This window comes from Armigeres subalbatus, chromosome 1 (genome assembly GCF_024139115.2).
Source record: "Armigeres subalbatus isolate Guangzhou_Male chromosome 1, GZ_Asu_2, whole genome shotgun sequence".
In the NCBI taxonomy this organism is placed as follows: domain Eukaryota; kingdom Metazoa; phylum Arthropoda; class Insecta; order Diptera; family Culicidae; genus Armigeres; species Armigeres subalbatus.
Window position 1 is genome coordinate 111,875,134 of NC_085139.1, and position 18,965 is coordinate 111,894,098.

The following is an 18,965-nucleotide window of genomic DNA, read 5'->3' on the forward strand; positions in this document are numbered from 1 at the left end:
CGCTAACCTGGATCAACTCAGTTGTTGGGTTGACTGAAAAGCCCTATTTTCATAAGTGGTTTGGTCACCCTGTTAGAGAGGAAAGGACTTTTGTGATTAGAGATGAACGAAACGTGTTTTTGTTTTTGATCAGTCAGTGGCACGCGCTCAACATTTTTGGTGAATGGAACGAAAATTTGTTTAAACTTAATTGCAAACTTTACAGACAATATTATTTCGGAACGTTCCTAAAAAGTTCATTTGCTTCGTAACTGTGAACAGAACATGCGCGGAAGTGTTATCTTTCAGCAGAACCGAGCCCTGGGTTACGTGAGCAATCACGTACCGGCCAACGTGCGATTCATTGACAAACGCAATGAGAATGTTATTACGACCTGCGTTGGGAACTCGTTCCATGTTTACGGGGCCAACAGTTTCCGTTTGATCCGAGTTGGAGGGCTACACCCGGAGGACATAACTTGCCTGGCGGCGGACGGATTCTTAACCTATGCTGCTAGCGGGAACGTGATTTACGGTTGGAGGTCAAGTACCCAGCTGCGCAAAACCTATCGGGGCCACACGAAGAAAGTGCACCTGCTGTTGGCCTTTGGAAAACATTTGCTGTCGGTCGACGAGACCAGCTTGTTGAAGATTTGGCATGTTGGAACAGAGGAAGTGTATTTGGAAATTCTGTTCAATAATGAGCAGTTCGAAATTTCGGCTTTAATGCACCCGGCTTCATACAAGAACAAAATTCTGCTGGGAAGCAGTCAGGGTGGTCTGCAGCTTTGGAATATAAAAAGTTCCAAATTGGTTCATACATTCGAAGGGTTCGACAGTAAGGTGATGGTTCTATCGCAGGCACCAGCTATAGACGTGGTAGCGGTTGGCCTGCAGAATGGCAGGATCGTAGTAATGAACATAAAATATGAGGAGACTATCATGGAATTAACGCAGGACTGGGGACCTGTTACAGGAATCACATTCCGCACGGATGGACACCCTATTATGGCAACGGCTAGTACAAATGGACAAATAACGTTCTGGAATTTGGAAGAGCAGGTGATTGTGTCAACTTTGCAAGCGCATGACGATTCAATTACCACGCTTCAGTGCTTTCCTGACGAACCATTGCTGTTGACAACCTCTCCTGATAACTCTATGAAGCTTTGGATATTCGATTTACCAGACGGTGGGGCTCGCCTGTTGAGAATTCGGGAAGGCCATGCTGCTCCTCCAACTTATATTCGCTACCACGGTTCCTCCGGTCGAAATATTCTGTCGGCAGGGGAGGATTCCTCGCTAAGAATTTTCAGCACCGTATCGGAGACGTTAAACAAAAGTTTGGGAAAAGCCAGTTACAATCGTAAAGCCTCGAAGAAACACCGAAAGAAAGATGATCCGTTCCGAATGCCAGCGATTAGCTGTTTCACATCCGAGACCACTCGTGATAAAGAATGGGACAGCATTGCAGCATCCCACAGTGGATTGGTTCAGGTCACTACATGGTCTTTCGACAAGTGTAGAATGGGCGAATTGAAATTGGTACCGGAGGTATTCCATAATAAGAATCGCACAGATTTTGGAGTAACCGTCAGCGCCCTTTGTTTGAGTCATTGTGGAAACTTCGTTGTTATTGGCTACACCAGTGGCCATTTGGAGCGGTTCAACATTCAAAGTGGGATACATCGAGCCAGTTATGGGAAGCCACCGGCGCATGATGGAGTAGCGGTACGTGGAATAGCCCTCGACAATTTGAACCAATTTGTGGTGTCGGGTGGAGCTGAAGGAAAACTAAAATGGTGGAACTTCAAGCAAAATGGTAAGTTAGATTTAAATTCAAATTAATTTTTCAGTTTCAAGTAATGTTTTGTAATTGCTTTGTCACTGTATGATTTTAAAATAGCTGAAATACCCACACTGCAAAAATTCCACACATTTTTATTGGCAAAAATCCATTAATTTAATTCATGATTCTAATTAGTGCACACATAACGTCTCTCCACGCGAAGTACAAATATAATCTATAATCAAATAAAATGTATGTGTGGTCTCTAATATGCAGTTATTGAATTTATGTGTGGGTACAAATTGCATATATTTGGGTCGCCAAATTGCAAAAATTTATGTTTGCGACAAATATATTCAATATAAAGAATTTTCTCGGTGCAAAACTGGTTTGATTCTAAACTTATCGTTATTTCAATTTTCTCCTATTTCCAGTTAATAAGTCCGTCCACAGCGTACAACTGGATGAACCGGTGTCCCTATTTAGCACCCACCGGGAAAGTGCCATGATTGCGGTCGCACTAGAGGACTTCACTGTACTTATTGTGGATATCGACAGTCGAGCAGTTGTAAGAAAATTTGTTGGCCACAAAGGATCTATAACGGATGCGTGTTTCTCGCCGGACAGTCGATGGCTGTTGACGGCAAGTAGAGATTGTTCAGTTAAAGTGTGGGACATACCTTCGGCCTACCTAGTCGATCACTTCCGAATGCCTCAGATTTGCACCTCATTGAGTATGTCTCCAACGGGAGATTTCCTCGCGACGACTTATGTGGACAACAACGGGATTTATCTGTGGGCGAACAAAAGCCTGTTTTCCCACATATCCTTCCGAGCGATCAAATCTGATGCCGAAGCACCGTTGATTAATCTTCCATCGACGGTTTGCGATGAAAACGCGACAGCGCTTCTCGTGTCCGAAAATGAAATTGACGACTTGGAAGATGCAATGGAAGATATCAATCTAAGCTACGAAAGTCCGCCACAGCTTTCACAAGAATTAATCACCATGTCCAGTTTGGCAGCTTCGCGCTGGCAGAACCTACTCGACTTGGACATCATCAAGAAGCGGAATCGACCGAGGCAAGCACCGGAAAAGCCCAAGTCGGCACCATTCTTTCTGCCGACAGTGTCGGGTTTGGATTTTCAATTCGATTTGGAAAACGCACAAAACCCATCAACGGAAGATACATCGAAGATTGTGAAGCCGAATCAAGTCGAGCAGTTGACAAACTTTGGTAAGTTGTTGAAGGATGCTGCGTTGAACGGCAACGAAGAATTCAGCAAGGCGATTGAGTTCCTCAAGAAGCTGGGTCCTTCTATGGTAGATTTTGAGATTCGAAGCCTCAGTCCGCTGGACGGTGGTAGCGGAAGCGTTTCGTTAATGTTTGCATTTATGCGTATGATCGTGGCGCTTTTGGAGAGTAACCAGGGATTTGAGCTAGGACAAAGTTGGTTAAGTGTGTTTTTGAAGAGCCATGGTCGTACCATTGTTGAGAACGAGGAACTTAGGGGGCTACTGGATGAAGTGCAACATGCGCAGGCCAAAGGCTGGAACTTGCTGGAAGAACGATTACTCTACGGGATGGGAGTGGTAAGTAGTTTAAGAAATTTCAATGTTTGAAGATATTTTATCCAAAATATATGGATGACAGAGATTTCCACTAAAATTCTCGATATTGAGCCAAAGTTATTTCGAAAGAAATCATGCGATAAATATGTAAAATGTTCCAATAATGAATAACTGTCGACGTGCTAAAGATAAGAGTATGATAAGGGATTTCACTAAACTCCAATGAAAACAATAAGTTTGTATAGTATCATATATTTCTATGTGTTATTTAAAAAATAGTTTTTTTTCCACTATTTTTTCTTATTCCCCTTGAACTTCTTCTGACCTTTCCCACCTTTGCCCTCCACTTTCTTACCGGCATACTTTGATTTTCCCTTATACTCTCCGCCTATTTTCTTGCCAGATATCCTACCACCACTTTTATTAGTCGCTCCGCCCTTCGGCTTTCCTTTGAAGCCACCCTTACCTTTCTTGCCTGCTGCTCCACGGCCCCGGCGATCATCCCTCTCGTCTTCATCATATTCCTTTTTCTTGTCCAATTTGGGCCTCTTCGGTTTCAACGAATAGTTCGATCCTTTTGGAATGAAAGGTCTTTTCCTGGTACCGCTTTGACCCTCGAATAATTCCTTATCGGGAGCCTCGCCGATGGCATCTTCGTAGTAGTGCGTGTCATCCTCGTCCGATTGCTCACCAATTGCTTCCTCCGCATCCTTGAGCAGTTGCTTATCCCTTTCGGTTAGTCCGGTTCCACCGGACGTCTTGGCCTTGTGTTCCACCTTTTTAACTTCCTTCTTTTTCTTATTCTCCTCCTGCTTCTCCTTACGTTGCTCCTTGAGACGCTTCTTGGCGGCGCGCTTCTTACGCATTTCTTCCACTTCGATGGCGTTTTTCTGAATGTAGTCATGATAAAGGACCTCCCCAGTGAGCAAATCTTCTTCGATCTTCATCAAACGCATCGTTACACGGGGTCCAATTTCATGCAGTCGCAGCGAAGATTTGTTGTCCGCCAGATTGCCGCGCCTTAGATTCTGCGGTAACACAACATGGGTTTCCTCATCGTCAAACTCGGAGTCGGAGAGCAAATGACCCTTCTCGACGAAATCGGCAATGTCGTCAAACTTGGACATGTTGGGTATGTTTCGAGTGACGACCTTTTTGACGCCCTTGTTTAAATTAACCGGTACTACGGTGACGGAATAGTGGCGCAGATCGATCAGTTTCGAAACCGGATTGTACGACAGGAGAACGCAACGTTTCAGGCTTGAAAGCTTTACCGTCGAAAGATTTATGGGAGGAAACATGTTCTGGAAGGTTGATGCCATCAGTTTGAGATGTCTTCCTTCGCCGCTGAAACTATTCAAAATGACAAGCGGGGCAGTGTTGAAGCACTCCTCATCGACAAACTGCTTTTTCGTCATACTAATTACGTCTTTGGCAAGAGTGTATTGTGTCACCTGTGGATCATAAAAAATAAGCTTTAGTTCAGTGTTCAAATTATTAGAGCATGTGGAATAGTTTCATTGGAATCAAATTAATCAAAGTCTTAGTTAGTGTTTTTTGTATCAAATATTCATTGTTAGATGGGATTCGGCTTACTTAGCGCCTAAGCTCAGCCCATTCTAAATGTTTGTCCGTCTCACCGGTGTAGAAGGCAATAAACGCGCAAAGCGCAACTTACCCGAAAGGTCAACGTCGGCCCCTTAGGCATCCGAATTATTTTCAGCGACAGCGTTTGCGGGGACAGCGAAAATAGGCACATGTGAGAAACGTGGAAGAATCCGGACAGATGAACGAAATCCTTGACCTTATTGACGCGTCGCTCCCTCAGCGCACTAGCGGTAAACGGTTCCATCATGCGACGGAAATCTCGCGACAATGCTACCACCGAGGAGCACTTTTCACCTCGATGGATCACGAACGTGTGTGGGGCATTTTTGACCGCTGTCGGTTCTTCGAAAGCATCCGGAGCATCTACTTTTACTTTGAGAGCTCTTTTATGTCGACGTCCCTTGCCACGCATTTTACTTTAAATTAAAATCAAACTGCAGACTTCTCCCAACAAAATAAGGAACACGCGTTTTTCTGTAAACTGAAAACAAAAAGAACTGACCGGACCGAACTGACTGATGATCGAAAACACACGCGTTTGTTGTGAAGTTTCTGTACCCTGTGTAAAATAAATAATTCGACACCAAACTCGAGTTTATTGGCGTGGCACTACGTCTACACGGTTAGAAAAAAGTACCTAATTTTAGGTACTTTTTTTCTCTTGCATCTTCCTCCCTCTTCCCTTTGTTGTCATAAAATGAAGAGCAAAACCACTCAACAAGGGCATTAAAGTGCGGGAACCCAACGTTGAGTAATCTCATGTTTACAAAAGTTGAGTGAAATTTACTTAACTTTTGGTTAGTTTGTATTTAAAATTTAGTATATTTTACTTAATATTAAGTGAATTTTACTTAATTTCGTGAAAAAATAACTTAATTTTGGGTTCCTTCAGTGAACCCCCGATTTGAGTGAAAAGTACCTAATATTAGGTACTTTTTTCTAACCGTGATGTTTTCTACACAGGTAAACCCAATAAACCGACGGGCCTATAGCCCTTTTCACGAGACGTTTACAATCATCAGCTTCTATTCCGTGTATAGTAGAAAATCGAAAATTTGTTTTCAATAAAATGAAATATCTGCAGTTATCAGACGTCGCAACTCATTTCTGATTAGTGCGCATGATAGTACATCCGTGCGTGCATGATGCGCACTACTAATGAGATATTTCAAATTGTCGCGACTCGCGTCGCAGCGCGAGTGCTCAATCGCGCGGTCCGGTTTGGTGGTGGCCCGACAATATGAAAATGACAGCTTTGAGTTTGCGGGCCTGTCCAGCGGTTATAAATAAGTTGTAAACAAGTGCAGTCTCAGCAGTGTCACATAAAAAGGCCTATTGACAAAATTTTTTAGCTCAGTTTTATTTACTCGGAGCAGTGACGGGAAATGTCAAAAAAGTCGTATGGGATTGCAATTACTAATTTGCTAATAACTTTTTTCAGAGGTTATTAACAATTCGGATTTCAGTTCAATCAAAGTTAATTGCCTATTTCCGGGGATTAAACCACCCGACTTGGACGTTAATTTACAAAGTTATGAAAACTCATATGTGAATATGTACGTTATGTGGAAGATATTGATTTGGAAAATGTATTGGAGGTAACCACTTTACCTTCGATGGGACTCGAACCCATGACCCTACAGTACGCTAGACTGGTGCTTGTTGGAAGTGTTGGCTTGAGAAATGGATTGCGAGTGATTTGACTATGCGTCCAATTTGGGAATCTCGAGCTCGTTCAGTAGCCGCTAGGTTGCGAAGGCCGACGGAGGTCCTTCGTAGCTTAGTTGGTTAAAGCACCAGTCTAGCGTACTTTAGGCTCATGGGTTCGAGTCCCATCGAAGGGAAAGTGGTTACTTCCAATACATTTTCCAAATCAATATCTTCCACATATAACGTACATATTCACATATGAGTTTTCATAAATTCGGATTTTTCGATGAACATATAATGCTCAAGATCTTGTCGAACAGATCAATGTTCTAAATACAAAGTCTAAAGGCCAGTATCGACTTGAAAAGTAGAGAGGTTACGGAATTTTGTTCAATATTACCAAGCGGAATTTTGACAACTGATCTGCATGGAGCAAAATGTCACTTGTACTTACGGAATAATCGAGCAGAATATTTTTCCGAAAGTAAAGTGACAGCTCCCATTACTTTGCGTGGGAACCTTACAAATTCCAATTTTATTTTTTGTTCTTGTCAGGTGGATACTGTTGAAAGAATTTTGTTTCGATTCTTTACTTTTCCGATTCAGTAAACGGAATTTAACATGTGATTGAGATAGAAAAAGAAATTTCTTTTGAACACGATACCAACCTTAAGCCATGAGAACGAAACTAAAAAAATATCACGGAATGTCATTTGACACTAATTCGGCTCTCACTCCGCCAATATCAGATTTAGAAAAATGACCTATTAGAAAAAGTTATAGGGTCTTTTGAGGGCTACATGTTTATATAAAAAACAATTGTAAATAATGTGTGAAAAAAGTTATTAGCAAATTAGTCCCATGACATCGAAATGACATTTCCCGTCACTGACTCGGAGTGTAGTAACTTGTTCTATCATAGACGATTGCACGAGCCAAAAACTCCATATAAAAAATGTAAACATTGCCCTCATGAAACTTACCTCGCCATTTGAACACGAGTGAAAAAGAAGTCATATGACGTCATGATGCAATGGTTAATGAAATTTTCATTCACGTGGGGTCTACCTAGGATGTGGTGGGGTTCGACAGTGGGCTCTGTTGAACTTCTATAAAAAGCTGCATGTGTCCCCAAGCAAGCCCTATCAAAGCGACCGTGTGCCGCTCAAAGCGCACTAGCCTAGTCCTGGTGTTGGGTGGGACTTTAAACAAATTTGACCCGACTGATCGAGCGTCTGTCCACCAAGGAGGTGCGGCTCCAACAGCGTCTGTTCTGGCATCCAGCGGCTGTGTATGAAATGCTATTCCCCGGAAGCTATACCTAAGATGGCAGCCCCATCCCGGTGGATAGGGAACCTTGGGCCAACAACCTACTGTTCCCGAAACATCAATTTGTTCGAGAATCCGATAATGAAAGAATACGGACTGATTTTACGGCGACGACTCTTAGTGCGAAACAACGGACACGAATAGGAACATGGAACGTTTTAACCCTAGCAGAACGCCGTCGGGACAAGTTCTGCTATACTCTGGTTTACGAGGTGAACACGCTCCCCGGCATCGCGGAGTTGGCTTCCTTCTAAGCGCTCAGGCACACTCTGCGCTAATGAAGTGGGAACCTATAAGTGAAAGGATAATCGTTGCCAGATTTAGAACACGGGTCCGAAACCTTACTATAATCCAATGTTATGCACCAACCGATGCTGCCGATCTGCAAGACAAAGAGAACTTCTACAGTCAACTTAATGCCGTCGTAGATAGAATTCCGAAGGGTGATATCAAGATCTGTTTGGGCGACTTCAATGCGAAGATCGGATCCGACAACTCGAACCATGAGCGCATTATGGGACGCCATGGTATCGGAGAAATGAGCGAAAACGGAGAGCTGTTCGCAGAATTTTGTGGTAATAACGACATGCTGATCGGGGGATCGCTCTTCCCTCATCGACCGGTTCACAAGGTCACGTGGGAATCACAAATACATTAACTATAGTCTATGTGCGTCAATTGTTCTGGTCGGTAAAAAATGATGTGAAGAACCGGTGGAGGACATCTCGTGTCAAGTGGAAATCAAACACCGACGCCACTCTATTGAAGACACGCTGCAAACCATGGAGAGCACTACGCAGCCCATAGTTTGTGCGACGAAAAGGAAGTCTTAGCATTAGGTTACTCCGCAGTTGTCGGGGTTGTGCGTTGATGTTTATTTGCCGCAGAAGAGTGTCACAATCTATTCTTCCTTGCAAAATATCAGCGACGGTTAATGCTCTGCATACATTCCTTCGGATACACAGAGGTTCTAAGCTGATCAGCCGACAACGGCTCTCGTAGCGAGGAAGTCGTAGCGGATCTCTCCAGGGAAGGTTGCGGAGTGCGTACCGTATAAATCGACGTTGAACGGATTCGATGCGTTCGACACCATTATTATAGTTTGGACTCCAGACCGCAGAGCAGTATTCTAACGTAGATCGCACGAGAGAGCAATACAGTGTTTTCAGACAGTAGATGTCTGTGAAAGTCTTTGTCACTTTGATCACAAATCCAAGAGACCTAGATGCTTTATCAACAACATATGAAATGTGATCCGAGTATGTCAGTTTGGAGTCCAATAGAACACCGAGATCTTTCACACAGTGCACTCTTTCAATAGTCGTTCCGAACAGGCAGTAGTTGAAGGTAATCGGTTGTTTCTTCCGAGAAAAAGTTATGATCGAGCACCAGTGGAGAATGTTGAAAGCTTCCAATATCTTGGTAGCCAAATGGCGTCAGACGGCGGTACCAAGATCGACATAGGCGCACGGATCAAGAAAGCAAGGGCTGCCTTTGCGAGTTTAAGAAATATCTGGAAAAACAGGCAGATAAGTGAACGCACCAAAATACGAATTTTCAACTCTAACGTGAAATCTGTGCTGTTATACGCTAGCGAAACATGGTGTGTATCAGTGGAGAACACTCAACGGCTGCAGGTGTTCATTAACAGATGCCTGCGGTATATAATTCGGGCCTGGTGGCCTCACAACTGGATCTCAAACAACGAGCTCTATCGTCGTTGTCACCAGAGGCCGATAGCAACAGAAATTCGGGATCGGACGTGGGGCTGGGTCGGCCACACTCTACGTAGGGGCGGAAACGAAATCTGTAAACAAGCATTAGACTGGAACCCAGCGGGACATCGCAGCAGAGGCAGACCCAGAGGCTCATGGCGGCGAAGCCTCTATAAAGAAATTAAAGAAGTCGACCGAAATCTAACCTGGCAACAGGTTAAAGCGATAGCCGGGCAACGCTCAGGATGAAGATCTTTCAAGTCAGCCCTTTGCACCACCGGAGGTGTACAGGATCCATAAGAATCGGGCAGGCCGGTTCATACGTGCAGCACTTTTTCGGTTTTTGTTTTTGATTTTACAAATAGTTAGAGGCTTAAAAAAATATGGGTTCTTTAGGAAAGTTGATCGAGTTGACCTTAAATAAGCCAAATAATCGATTAAGCGAATACAAATTTTTGACGGGAAAGATCAATAACACTCCTTGACCGTGGTACAAATCCCATAGGTGTGTCCTTAGTATTAGTTAAGAATTCCAGTTCAGTGAGATACTGTTGAAGATACAGTTGCCTCTCTACATCTCGATATTGAAGGGACCATCGAGATAAGGAGAGATCGAGCTCGTTGCTATGAAAAATGACAACAAAACAAATGCCATTTCTTGTTGTTGATCTGTTTGTTTTTATCCAAAAGATGGTCTAGTAGCCTAAAAATTTGAAAACATCGACATAAGGAGAGTGAATCCAGAACAAAATATGATCAGAACACATCGAGATAGGGAGGTTATCGAGATGTAGAACACACAAATGTATGTAGATTGAAGGGGCCAAGGAAACCATCGACATAGGAAAAGACGAGGGGCGATCAACTGTATAAATCAATTGAATTATAAATACATGCATCTAAAAATACCTTAAAAAATACCCAAAAAATACAAAAAATCATTTTAATACTTCAATCAGGGTGCCCAGTGGATTTTGAATTTCAAATTCCCGGTTATTTCCCGGTTTTCTCCCGGTATTATGGAAAATTTCCCGATACAAAAAATATATAACTATTATAGAAAAAATGAAATAACCCACGGATTTATAGATATTAAAAATAGAAAAAAAAATTCCATATAAACAATTATACTGCAACTGCCAAAATTTAAATGCAGAAGAGTGATTTTTGCTAGCCTAAACAATACTTTTTTTTAGCTTTATTAGTTTGATTTTTTATTCAAGTAAATATGAGCTCATGACAAATTATTCAGACATTGCAAAAATATCGCGGTTGAATTTTTTCATGCAAAATGTTATCATTTCAATTATTTGTCATAACAAAAACTCTTTTAACAAGCTTTTAAAACTAACAAATAAGCACTTTTTTTTCACATATTTAATATTATCACATATGCTATGCCAAGAACGTAAAATTCCTGCATTAAGCAACGAATAACACAAATCAAAACGGTTGATCGTATCTAGGAGAACGGTTCGGCACTTCATCTCATAGCTCCCATTTCCATCCCATCAAAAACAAAGCAATGAAAAGGAATTTTATTTGTTTTTCATATTGTGATCTTTTTTTAGCAGTGAGCACGTATGGTAGCAAAAAGAAGCGACAAGATTGGTGCTGTATTTCTTTGTTTTACGATGAGATGAATATATCTAGACCAACATTTGAAAAGGGCGTAACAGCCAAAATTTATTCCTTCTGATTCTTCGTCCACATATATAGCTATATATGTAGACGAGGAATCAGAAGGAATAAATTTTGGCTGTTACGCCCTTTTCAAATGTTGGTCTAGATATGTTCAGTGAGATGGAAAATGGAACAGTTCCCCTACCAGCGGTTCCCAAACTTTTTGGATATGCGACCCACCTAGCAGAATCCCAAATTGGCTGCGACCCACCAGGTACAAATGCATTGATTTATATAAATTGGATAAAAATGAGTACGCGTTACATTGAACAAATCATAATAAATAGCTTCATATCCCATCACTGCATTTTTTTCTTTTTGAATTGGATATAGAATTTGATTGGATTTGAGATTTGGATAGGTTTTAGATTAATTAGGATTGTATTTGGATTGGATTTGAATTTGATTTCAATTATATTTGAATTGGATTTGGATATGAATTAGATTTGGATTGGATGAGAATTAGATTTAGATTTAAATTAGATTTGGATTAGATTTGGATTGTATTTAGATTGTATTTCAATTTGATATGAAATTGAATTGGGTTTTGATTTGATATGGATTTGGATATGATTTGGATTTAGATTGGATTTGATTTGGATTAGTTCTGGATTGGATTTTGATTAGATGTGGATTGTATTGAACTTGAACTATTTGCACAAATATCGCGCAACAAAAGAAGGCCATTGACCTCGTCAAGTTTGATATTCTCTAATCATCGAATCATTACCTGGATCGTAATCTAAAAACTGGTATAGATTTGTGGGACAAAATAGTGACAAAGGTATGAATCAAGCATTGTCTTTCGCGACCCACCTTTGATCAGCCTACGACCCCCCTGGGGGTCGCGACCCACAGTTTGGGAACCCATGCCCTACATAATTTCGTTTAAATCGGGCATGCGTTCTAAGTTATGAGTTTTTTTTTTCAAATTATCTTGGTTGGATTTTTTATACATAATTGAAATATAGATAATATAGTAACAAATTTGTATTAAACATTTTAAAAAGAATTATATACACTTTTTCAAAAAAGCCACAAAGCTTAGGTATAGTTTGATTGCTTTGGGAAACTTGTCATGAATACTTCTATTAATAGATTATTCAAATTTATATTTATTTGTGTCAACCAATGCGCTATCAGAAACAGGGCCTTTCAAGACTGAATTTGCTATACAACTTGTGAACATATTTTAATCCAAAACTTATATCTCATTTCAAATCTCTGGAAGGAATTGTAAACAAGGCCTTGTAAAGGTGCAGAAAAATTACGATTTCTACGTAAATTTTTTAAACATCTCCGCTGTATCGTATTTATTTAAACCATTTCACAATGATGATAAACCTAATTTTCTAAGAACATGTGTACAATGTTCTATTAATCGGAAATCCATATTCTTGTTAACGTTTGAAAGTATAGTTCGTCCGTAAAGAATACGGATGAAATTTAGAAAAAAAAATCTTTACCGAACCTAAACCTCATATGAATATAATGTGTAACTGTGTATCAAATTTCCATCGTCACAACTCTTTGATGCATCATGAGGATTGTGAAAGACAAATTGCATTTTTTTTGTTGAATACAAGATTATTGTTGAAAACGAAGGTGTTTTACACCTTTTTTAACGGCTTGGAAATGTAGCAATATTTGAAATAAAAGAGGAGGAATACCAAATATATTTATGAGCTTGAGCTTGAGCTTGATTGACTGCTCGTAGTTGCTACTCCATTATGGCCAGATCAGCTGTTCTTGCACAGGGAACCAACAGATGTTTGCTTGGGACTAGCACACATCTTCAATGTACAAGTACTGGTGATCTCATTTGTAAGGTCATACTGGCGCTTGCCACGTCAGAATGCAAGTCAATGTTGGGAAGTGGGAGGAAATGTTGATGCAATCACTCGCCCACTGCAAGCCGAATATACCTCTGCACTTGCCACGAGTTCATACGGAAAGGAGGAATACCAAATATATTTATTTGGACAAATTGGAGAACTTAGAAGGAATCGATTGAGGTAATTAAAATTTAAGGAAGGTTCAATTCAAATTTAATATAAAAAAAATCAGTGCAATCAAAGTTGATTGCTCATATTCCGGGTATAAGTAACCCGGAGTGGTAATTAATTACTATGTCTGAAACTCAACTTTGGTGAGGATTGATCCTTGATTGAATGGGATATCTAAAATTCATAAATACATGACCTACTTTAGAAATTTGTATGAGTTCACAGTATGTACGAAAAATTGTAAACTCTGAAATAGAATGTAATGAGCGAACGAGTCTGCCAATTCTCTCATGATATTTGAGATTACTGCACTATTTTTTTACAAAGAGACAAATGCAGATTTGAAAATTTTCCCGGTGGTTATTGAATTTCCCGCATATTTCCCGACATTTTCCCGGTGATTTTCATTTCCCGGTTTTTTCCCGGTTCTCCCGGTTTTCCCGGTTCGCTGGTCACCATGTTCAATGCGAAATAATTAATCGATACGCCGACAATCCATCAATTCAACTTAAAGTACAAGTTTGATACACGATTAATACGCCGAATTACAAAAAAATACGCCAATACATACTTGCCAATACCAATCAGCCATACCATACCATTTTGACAGCTATGAAATGATTGTTTTGAAAAGAAAAATGTGGCGCAAAAAATAACTCGTGATATCGTGTGTAATCTCGACTACGGTATCAGCATAAAAAAAAATGGGCACAACCGAGTTGGACATCGATAGCTTATTGGAACACTATGGACTATGGAGGAAGTTATTGGGGGAACCAATTTAAAAATAAATGTGACAGCTTGATTTAGATATTAGAAAGTCTTGATCTCGATGAAGTTATGACAGAATAAGGACTTAAAGACTTTGACTATGAAAACATCAATAATTTCAATATCAGGCTGCTTGGATTTCAATTCGAAATCGTTTCCCAGAAGTTGCCGAATGATATACGGTTTTTGATACTTTCACTCATTTTTATTACTAACCTCGATGTAAAAGTAGTAGAAGCTTTTTTTTTGTCTACGGCAATATGGCCTTTCAACTTAGCATTCTATTAATGCTTAGTTGAAAGCTTTTCTATTCCCGCCACTGCATAAGTATCTATCTTGTATGACAAGTACAGTGGATACACTATTGCTCAGGGAATCGAGAATGTTTCCCACTCAACAACATATATACTAGACCGGACAGATAATCGACCTCGCCATCTCCGGAAAGTTCAGCGCTCACCGGCTGACGAACGAAAACGGCCTACGACTAATTGATTTCGCCGCCCCCAAGAATATGGCCATTCGCAGCACCTACTTCCAACACAGCCTCCCGTATCGGTACACCTGGAGATCACCACTGCAGACAGAATCACAAATCGACCACGTTCTGATTGATGGACGGCACTTCTCCGACATTATCGACGTCAGGACATATCGTGGCGCTAACATCGGCTCTGACTACTATCTGGTGATGGTTAAACTGCGCCCAAAACTATCCCTCATCAACAATGTTCGGTACCGACGACCGCCGCGGTACGACCTAGAGCGACTGAAGCAACCTGATGTCGCTACTGCATACGCGCAGCATCTCGAGGCAGCGTTGCCGGAAGAGGGTGAGCTCGATGGGGCCCCTCTTGAGGACTGCTGGAATACAGTCAAAGCAGCCATTAACAACGCAGCGGAGAACAACGTCGGGTATATTGGTCGAAGTCGACGGAACGATTGGTTCGACGATGAGTGCAGACAGATTCTGGAGGAGAAGGACGCAGCGTGGGCGGTCGCGCTGCAGCAAGGTACCCGGCAGATCGTGTAACGTTATAGACGGAAGCGGAGACAGCAGACCCGCCTTTTTCAGGAGAAGAAACGCCGCCTGGAAGAAGCGGAGTACGAGGAGATGGAACAGCTGTGCCGTTCTCAAGATACACGCAAGTTCTATCAGAAGCTCAACGCATCCCGCAAAGGCTTCGTGCCGCGAGCCGAAATGTGCCGGGATAAGGATGGGAGCATCTTGACGGACGAACGTGTGGTGATCGAAAGGTGGAAGCAGCACTACGAGGAACATCTGAATGGCGCTGAGAGTACAGGCAGTGAAAGTCAAGGCAGCGGAGGAGATGACTACGTCAGTTCAGCGGACGATGGAAGCCAACCAGCCCCCACCTTGAGGGAAGTTAAGGATGCCATTCAACAGCTAAAGACCAATAAAGCAGCTGGTAAGGATGGTATCGGAGCTGAGCTCATCAAGATGGGCCCGGAAAAGCTGGCCACTTGCCTGCACAAACTGATAGTCAGAATCTGGGAAACCGAACAGCTACCGGAGGAATGGAAGGAAGGGGTTATATGCCCCATCTACAAGAAAGGTGACAAACTGGAGTGTGAGAACTTTCGAGCGATCACCATCCTTAATGCCGCCTACAAAGTGATATCCCAGATCATCTTCCGTCGTCTGTCACCATTAGTGAATGAGTTCGTGGGAAGTTATCAAGCCGGCTTCGTTGACGGCCGCTCGACAACGGACCAGATCTTTACTGTACGGCAAATCCTTCAAAAATGCCGTGAATACCAGGTCCCAACGCACCATCTGTTCGTTGATTTCAAGGCGGCATACGACAGTATAGACCGCGTAGAGCTATGGAAAATTATGGACGAGAACAGCTTCCCTGTGAAGCTTACCAGACTGATAAAAGCAACGGTGGATGGTGTGCAAAACTGTGTGAAGATCTCGGGCGAACACTCCAGTTCGTTCGAATCGCGCCGGGGACTAAGGCAAGGTGATGGACTTTCGTGCCTGTTGTTCAACATTGCGCTAGAAGGTGTCATGCGGAGAGCCGGGTGTAACATCCGGGGTACGATTTTCAACAGATCCAGTCAATTTATTTGCATCGCGGATGACATGGACATTGTCGGCCGAACATTTGCAAAGGTGGCAGAACTGTACACCCGCCTGAAACGTGAAGCAACAAAAGTTGGACTGGTGGTAAATGCGTCAAAGACAAAGTACATGCTTGTGCGCGGAACCGAGCGCGACAGGGCCCGCCTGGGAAGCAGTGTTACGATAGACGGGGATACCTTCGAGGTGGTCGAGGAATTCGTCTATCTCGGATCCTTGCTAACGGCTGACAACAACGTTAGTCGTGAAATACGAAGGCGCATTATCTGTGGAAGTCGGGCCTACTACGGGCTCCAGAAGAAACTGCGGTCGAAAAAGATTCGCCATCGCACCAAATGTGTCATGTACAAGACGCTTATAAGACCGGTTGTCCTCTACGGACATGAAACATGGACAATGCTCGAGGAGGACTTGCAAGCACTCGGAGTATTCGAGAGACGGGTGCTTAGGACCATCTTTGGCGGTGTGCAAGAAACCGGTGTGGCGGCGAAGAATGAACCATGAGCTCGCCCAGCACTACGGCGATCCCAGTATCCCAAAAATAGTTAAAGCCGGAAGGGTACGATGAGCAGGGCATGTTGCAAGAAAACCGGACAGCAACCCTGCGAAGATGGTGTTCACCTTCGATCCGGCAGGTACGAGACGGCGTGGAGCGCAGCGAGCGAGATGGGCAAACCAGGTGCAAAACGACTTGGCGAGCGTGGGGCGTATCCGAGGATGGAGAGATGCGGCCTCGAACCGTGCATTGTGGCGTCAAATTGTTGATTCAGTGTTATCTGTTTAGATGTTAACTAAATAAATGAAATGAAATCTCTGGATTGGTGTTGTCGGCGTAGCACCAAGTTAGAATTCGGAAGTCGGGACTTCCGAACCGAACTTTCTTCCGAAGTTTTATTTTTCAAACTAATTGATGCGTTGCTTAGCGCATCTTTAGGCGAATCCAGCGCACTACTTCCGAAGTTGGTAAAGTTGCCTGTATCCGGAGAAAAATCCAACTTCGGTATAAAAAGCGGTATAAATTTATTTCGGATAGACAATAATTCTATGCCTTCATTCGCAAAGCTAACTGCAAACCAAAAAATAGTCTTCACTGCAGAATAGTCTCTGCAGAATAAATATGCCATTATCGTCACTTTTTTGTTTTGAAAATAATTTGATAATTTTGACAGATACGAACACGAAATGAAAAAAATACCTTCAATAATATGCGAAAAATATAATTCATTGCGGAAAATACAATTAATGATGAACTAAATACACAAAAATACAAAAATAAAGAAAACTACTCCAATACGCCAAAAAATACGAAAATTCAGAATAATTCTTCAATACGCATTTTCAATTCACGCAGATGAATCGTAAATACATGAGTTGACAGCCCAAAGATATCGAGATGTAGAACATCGAGATGTAGAGAGTCGACTGTATTTCATTTCAATTTATTACTTTTCCGATTCAGTAAACGACGGAATTAAACATAATATGGCGCTACCGTATATGCGCAAATAGCCAGCTTGAGTTAACCGCCAGAAATTTGTATGGCGAAAGACATCTAACGCGGGTTTTCTCAAAATTAGGAACTTTTCATGAAAAACTATTTGGTAACGGAAGGATGGTGTCCGCAACTACGCCTGTCAAATATTTTTTCGATGAAGATGCTTAATTTTGAGAAATCGAACCTTAGATGCCTTTCGCCATACTGATTTCAGAAAGTTAACTCCTAGTATGCCGCTGTAAGCAGTAAGCACGCTCAAAGCAGGCGATTTATTTCTTTTGAACACGATAACCAAAAGATATTTTAGTTACCAGATAAAGGTTGTCGCTTCGGTCCCTTTTGTACTGCTGTCCGAAACATGTGTTGTACGTAACTGTCAAATCGTATGTATTTTCCCTTCATTGACATTTAGATCCTCTATCCTCGCCAGCAAAAGATGTTCCGGACAGCAACGACAGCGACAATCTTTATCTGCACTGGTAGATCAAACAACCCAAATTTTGAGTTGTTTTCGATCTGGCATCTCTTTCATTCCATCCTTTGATGTCAAAAACAAACCACCAAAGAAAACCACCCAACGATGATAGCAGTTCGATGGGGGAAGCCAACGCTAGGTTAAAGGGGTTGAACTCAAATTTAGGTTGTTTAAAAATATTTGAACTTAACATTAGGTGGAAACAACTTAATATTTGGGTACTTTTTCACAGGGGATCAAACGGAAACTACTCAAATCCGAGTTCGGCAATCCAACTCAAAATTGGCTTCCCCCACCAACGATCCAAATTAAGTGAAATGAACTTAATTTTGAGTTGTTTGAACTTCATTTTGGGTTGTCTGATCTAACCGTGATGGGTAACTAAAATATCTTTTCGATAACCAACCTGAAAAAAATCTAACGGAGTCCGTACGGTGTGAGATTGCCTTTACCTTGCCCGAATTGGCATCCGTATTATTTGCACTGGGTTGACATATGACTCATTGGCAGTGCGACCAGGAATGATAATTTGATTAAAATTGAATTTTGTATTATGGGCCTTTTCACGAGACGTTTAAAAACAGCTGATTTTATCGTCAATTGACAGTTCTTCTATGAAAGTGACAGCTTCGGACTTGCAGGCCTGTTCAGCGGTTGTAAACAAGTGCAGTCTCGGCAGTGTCACGTGAAAAGGCCTATTATTTATTATCTTCAACTTGAATTTAACCTAATTTAACTATAAATATTTTCGTGGACTCGGCAACACTGGCTCTATCAAACAGCAG

At 41.9% G+C, this 18,965-nt stretch overlaps 2 protein-coding genes across 2 annotated transcripts; one reads left to right on the forward strand and one right to left on the reverse strand.

Annotated features, from left to right (window-relative positions):
- Window positions 1-98: 98 nt before the first annotated feature.
- LOC134204962 (WD repeat-containing protein 36) lies at window positions 99-3,445 on the forward strand. The gene is made up of 2 exons (XM_062679784.1): window positions 99-1,801; window positions 2,203-3,445. The coding sequence occupies exons 1-2, from the start codon at window positions 265-267 to the stop codon at window positions 3,390-3,392; spliced, it is 2,727 nt and encodes a 908-aa protein (XP_062535768.1). The 5' UTR covers window positions 99-264; the 3' UTR covers window positions 3,393-3,445.
- Window positions 3,446-3,577: 132 nt separating this feature from the next.
- LOC134204963 (protein Peter pan) lies at window positions 3,578-5,482 on the reverse strand. The gene is made up of 2 exons (XM_062679785.1): window positions 5,020-5,482; window positions 3,578-4,795 (listed from the first exon to the last, which is right to left on the reverse strand). Exons 1-2 carry the CDS (start codon window positions 5,359-5,361, stop codon window positions 3,632-3,634), a joined length of 1,506 nt encoding a protein of 501 aa, XP_062535769.1. The 5' UTR covers window positions 5,362-5,482; the 3' UTR covers window positions 3,578-3,631.
- Between the last annotated feature and the right edge of the window lie 13,483 nt (window positions 5,483-18,965).